This window comes from Arachis stenosperma, chromosome 5 (genome assembly GCF_014773155.1).
Source record: "Arachis stenosperma cultivar V10309 chromosome 5, arast.V10309.gnm1.PFL2, whole genome shotgun sequence".
Classification (NCBI taxonomy): domain Eukaryota; kingdom Viridiplantae; phylum Streptophyta; class Magnoliopsida; order Fabales; family Fabaceae; genus Arachis; species Arachis stenosperma.
The window spans coordinates 21035236-21041417 of record NC_080381.1 but is presented as its reverse complement, the minus strand read 5'-3'; the positions used below and the strand labels follow the sequence as shown (position 1 = coordinate 21041417).

Below are 6182 nucleotides of genomic sequence, written 5' to 3'. Positions count from 1 at the left end.
AATAAAAATAAAGTACTTGCCTTATAGATTAATAACCAAATTAAGGTATCTTGATGAATAACTTTGTAATCATTTTTTTTTAAATTAGTGCAAATGAACAAAGTAACCATTACTATGACTTGAGGAAATATCATATTTAAAAAATTCTAAACATTTTGAAAGTCTATTGACTCTTGACACTCGATAATAATACGCTCTAACTACACATTTAAATATTTTTTATAATTAAGTCTAATTAAATTACTTTAAATTAAAAAAAATATATTTTTATCACACTAGTTACTAGCATATATATACGCATATTTCAATAACGCAAATTTTTATTTATCTTCGTCTTCGCGTTTGCGTTCTTCTTTTTCTTTTTGACTTTTTTCCTTTTTCGTCTCCGCGCATTCTTCCTCCTCCTTCTTCTTCTTAGCATCAAGTAAATCTCAATTAGCATATAAATAAATTGTTCAAATTTGAACAAACAGTTAAAAAGACTCAATCATTAATAAAAATACATCAAATTTATTTTTGGATCCAAATAAACATCAATTAAACTAATAAATGAAACGAAATTACTTAAAGAATAAAAAATTTGATCAATATTTATCAGTAGCATCAAGTGAATTTCAATTAACACACAAATGAACAGAAATAAACTAAGAAATGAATCGAAATTATTTAATGATAACATCAGAAAAAATCAGAATTAATAAAATGTTGGTGTTATTGGTGATGACAATAACGAAAAAGAAAAAAAAAAGAAGAAGACGCAACATTGGAGGAGGAGGAGGAGAAGGAGAAGAAGGCGCGTAATTTGAAAAGTTATTATAACAACTTGGTTAGAATTGGTTAACTATTTTGCTTGGATGTAGAGCTTTATTGATAGTAATAATAGTGTATACAAGTATTTTTATCCGTAACAATATTACGGGAATATAATTTTTTTAAAACTATGCCAGTCTTTATATTATAGATTATGGCACAAAAAATTTATAGCATTAAACTACTTTTACAAAAAGATCGTAATGGACAAAAGTCCACGTCGACTAAGAAAATCGGGGTCTCTGTAAATAAAAAATTGAATAATAATTTTTTAGTTATTATTTTCATATGAAAGAGTTTAATATTTTACTAATAATTAATTTTAACATTATTTATCTAAAATTTGAAAGAATTTAACGTGTATACTTTTATATATGTTGCACAAATAGAAATAATTAATTTTTATACTTGCTATTTAAAAATAATATTTTTTTCTATCTATATATAAAAATATAACTAGACATTAGTATAAAAAAATTATATTGATAGTTATAAAATTAACTCATTTTTTTCTTAAAATAATTAAATCTTAATTCTAACTTTTAATCACAACATTAGTATTTTCTCTAAATTATATGTAATAAATATTTAAAAAAAGTAAAAAATATAAATTAAAAAGATAAGTAGTAAAAATTTAAAACTTAATAAAAAATGCGCATAAAATAATATTTTTTATTTAAATTATATTATGTTAATTTTATTTTTTGTAGAACAAAAAGATTAAAAAAAATAGAGAATGAGAGAAAAGAGAGAAAAAGATAAAGAAAAAGAATAAGAGAGGGAGTTTGTTAATTTTGGAAGTTAAGAAAAAATTTTATTTTAATTATAATAAAAAATATATGGCTACACATTTTGATTCATCAAATTACTAATATAAATTAAAAATTATAAATTATATATAGAGTGAAAAGAATAGAGAGAAATAGAAAAAAAATGCAGATAAGAGAATTTAAAAAGGAGGTTTACTAATTTTTGAAGAAATATTTTTTCTAAATTTTAATAAGAGAGTGTCATATGACACATTTTAGTTAGTAATATATATAATATATAATATAAATATGTTTCAATTTTAATATTTTAATTTAATTTGAATGTAATTAGAGAATGTCATATATATTTTGATTGTCAAATTTGTAATTAGTTATTAATAATAATATATAAGAGACAGTGAGTGAAGCAATGAAAAAGATTGAGAAAGAAAGAAAGAGAAGAGGAGATAATTTTTTAATTTAAAAAAATATTTAATTTTAATTATAATAAAAAATAAAATATAATATATTTTAATTATAAAATTAGTAATATATATACTAATTCAAAAATAATAAATAAAAATATAATTTCTCTAATAGAAACGGTAGAAATTATTTACTAGAATGATTATAAAGATTATAACAATTATATATATAAACACGGATTTAAAAACCATAAATAGAACTATAATTTCTCTAACAAAAACCTGTAAAGATTATTTATTAGAATAATTATAAAGATTATAACCATTGCTCAAATAAATGCTAAATAATTGAAAGAACTCAAATAAAATAAAACTAAATTAATTAGTTACAACTGAAATAATATAGTCTATCCATACTCATTTAAAAATGACACTAAAGTTAAAATATACTTAAAAACCACGATATCTATATACTTAAAGGTACAAACTATTAATCTGACTGAAAAAGAAACAGACCTAACTAATATTTATTGACTATCAATTAAAAATTTCTTCTCATTTAGAGAAGTAGTTTTGGTCCAAGTCATTGGAGACCTATCCATTTCTACCTCTGTCTCCAAGAATATCTATCCTTTCCTGGTCTGAAACAGTTGGCTGAGAGCAAAGAGTCCCAAACATCCTTTCCTCTGACAGAAAATTCAATGAACTATCACATAAAAAGAAAAAATCAAAAAATAAATCAAGTCAGCGTTAATAAGCAAAATTATCAATTTTATCATTTCAAAGTTAACCAAAAAACAACATTTTCAACCTAGACATCCCATTCGAATTCTGAATTTCAATTTTTTGGGATGAATTTTCAACAATCTCTTTACCACATGTCTCTATTTCTATTTCTGCTTGGATTTCTACTCCTATAGAATTAAAATCGAAACAATAAAACAGTTAGATTCTGACAGATATTTAATTTGTATTTAATTTGCAAAAAGAGTGACAACTCACCGTCCTTTCTACCAAACGTGTTCTTACACGTGTCGCATCTACAGTTTATGGAACATCCAACACCAGCCTTTGAAAAACAAAACACACTACTATTAATAACTGATATTATAAATAAAACTAAAGCATTCATGATACATAGCAAGAATGGATGAATACCTGAAAGCATTCACAGTATTTCTTTTGGCAGGATGATTTCTTGCAGTTGCATCCTCTCTTGTGTCGTGATGGTGCTGGAGTTTTATTTGGGTCATTCTGAAAGTGAAAAAAAAATAAATCAATAAAGTTTTAGAACGGGATTAAATTCCGGCTAGCATAAAACAAGAGTTGAAATTTAATTTCTGACCCCAATTTCAGGTTCAGGGATGACTTTAGGAGTAAAAGCCAGAGGGTTGCGAGACTCGATCTGTTTGCGAGCTTGAAGGACTTCGTCTTTATGATCAAGTTTGTTGTGGCAATTCTTACATGAGCAGTTGCCAGTGCAGTAGGTACGAGCAGCAAAGCACTCACAATATCTTATCAACAAAAAGTCATAAGCAAGAAAAATATAAATTCGATTTCAAAGGCCTGTCACATTGTAATCACTTATTTCAACTTACAGCTTCAAGCACTTTGACTTTTTACAGTTACAACGCTTGCAGTCTCCATGTCTTTTCTTTTGGGGACTATTCTGATTGACATCTTCATCAACAGTGAAATCTGATGCATGGGAACTATCCTCAACTGGCTGAAGCCCAATGTCTGATGAATCCACCTCCATTGCCAATGGATCATGATGTTCATGACTGGTATAGATTTGCATTGAAGTGCAACTAGGAAGATTAACATGAATTTCACAAGGCCAATTGTCATTACTTATGACTTTTTTGTCTCCCTTCAAGGCTGCAAGTGCATTCAAATCTAAGCCAACTGCAGGCATAGTGCATTGCTGTGAACTGCTATTGCATTTTGCAGCAACCAGTTGCTTTTCATTAGAATGTACAAGAGAATCGGATTTTAAATTATGATCTGAGTTCTTCCTTTGCACACTGGCCGTCTCAAAGTCTAGACATCGCCTCCGCTTACTACGATTCATCACAGAAGCAAACTGCAAACAAAAGAAATAGAACTTCAAATAAATAATTTACTTTTGCCATGACATACCATGAAGCAATTGGCTAAAATCTAGAGATACTCGCTAGAATTATAATTTATAAATGCAATGCAATGTTCACAACTAAATATAATATGCATAATTCGTCGCAACAGTAACAAACTTATCTACCTCAGCAGCTGCTTTCTCCTTTGTATTGCTAGTCATGGCAACGTAATGTTTGTCCTGCATTTGGTCTGTGACTGCTAAAGGCTCGGGACGATAGTCTTCTATTTTAGCTCTGCTATCATCTCTCAAACCATTATATATGGAAGATTCCGGTACCAGAGGCATAAGATGGGAATCTGGCTTCTGCATTATATCCTTAAAAGCCGCTGCTTCATTTGGGGAATTGAAAACGAAGAAGTCAGTATCTCCAGAGATTAAATTATCCCAATGCTCTAATTCTTGCCCCTTCGGATCAAATTCACCCGACTCCTGGTTAAGGACTTCAATTGAATCAAGAGAGTTATCCTCATGACCAGGATCATAGCCAGGGTTACCCCAATTATTATATTTTAAGGCCTGTGGTATCTCAGCTGAGAAGTCTGTGTGCTCACCAGGTAGAGCAATCGAATCATCAACTGCAGATATTCCATCATGAAAATTTCCCTGAGATTCCCTCGAGTTATGATATGGATGAAATGAATCTGCAATAGCCACGTCACTTATCTGAAATTTATTACCATCTTCAGATGACACCCCAGGCCTTGATTTCCCAAAAGGGTTATGCCTAGAGATGTGAATAATAAGTAACAAGTCAGAAATAGTTCATTGAACAGTATTCATACAGATATAAGCAAATTAAAAATAATCAAACAAGGAAGAGAGATCACCTCTTGAGCACTTTTGATTCCTTGAAACTGGTAAGATTGGGTGAAGCAAAAGCACGCGGAGGGGATGGAAAGCTAAGCGAGCTAAACGTTTGACCAATCTGAGCAGGCTTCTCGGTCTTTATAGGCGACAAACCGTTGAGGAAATTGAATACAGGGGAATCCTGCCAAGAGCAAAGAGAAGAAATATAATTAAATGTAGATTAATTAAAAGGATTAATTCATGTAAAAACAGATAATCAAGACTATAAACAAATACAGCAAATAAGAATGTACTTGTAAATATACATATTCAGCATCATAACTAATTGTACCTTTTGCCGCATTAAGCGATGGGAGGAATGACCACTAACTCCAAAACAGAAGATGATAAAAATATTATAATAAAAAAAAGGAACTTGAAAATTGACACCAGCATGAGACCTCTTAACATTTTTAAAAGTACTTCAGAGTGCCAAGAGTACCTTCCCCATATAAAATTAAAGGTGCTCTCCGATAAGAGGATAATTATGAAACGCAAACCACAGTACGCGAAACGCAAAGCAAAAGAAACTATTTGCAATCCCTACAAATCAGTGGCGGAGCTTTGTAGTCACAGGGAGCCATTATAAAAAAAATAGTAGAACCATTACAAAAAGTATAAATAGCATAATTGGTCAAATGTTATGTTACTAATCAAGCTACACCCTCTTTGATACTCACTTCTGTCACTCATCCAATCTTTTTCTTTTATTTCAAATTTAACATGTTGGACCCTCCAAAAGTTTATCCTTTTTTTTTCAAATTTAACATGTTGGCCCCTCCAAAAATTATCCTCAAGTTCCGCCACTGGTGCAAATTGAACTGCATGGTGAGATATTCATAAAACAGATATTCCAAAAACAAGAAAAATCACACACATAGCGTTTTCCATGAATACTTAACGAAAGACATGCAGAGAAGGCAGAATGGGAAGAAGAAAACGTAAAACCTGGACACGAGAGAGGGAAGGGTTGATCTGGTTCCTCTCCGGCGTGTCCATGACCATTGTTGTGCGTGGCTATTCACACCCACACAATGCAACAGTTTGTAACTTCGTATGAGTATTCCTTATATACGAGGTGCAGAGTGTGGAGTTTATCTCTGTTTTTCCTCCGTTGCTGTTGCGAAAAACACGGAGAGGCGAAAAGAAGGGTTTGAAGAAGCGGGAAGGCGGGAAGAGACTATTAAATTTAATGTATCTGGTGGGGACTAC

General features: G+C 30.3%; 1 protein-coding gene across 1 annotated transcript; it reads right to left on the bottom strand.

Moving 5' to 3' along the window:
• Window positions 1-2578: 2578 nt before the first annotated feature.
• On the bottom strand, window positions 2579-5975 carry LOC130980547 (protein tesmin/TSO1-like CXC 2). The gene is made up of 9 exons (XM_057904212.1): window positions 5919-5975; window positions 4952-5112; window positions 4248-4848; window positions 3583-4070; window positions 3330-3498; window positions 3143-3238; window positions 2987-3053; window positions 2796-2898; window positions 2579-2690 (listed from the first exon to the last, which is right to left on the bottom strand). Exons 1-9 carry the CDS (start codon window positions 5973-5975, stop codon window positions 2579-2581), a joined length of 1854 nt encoding a protein of 617 aa, XP_057760195.1.
• Between the last annotated feature and the right edge of the window lie 207 nt (window positions 5976-6182).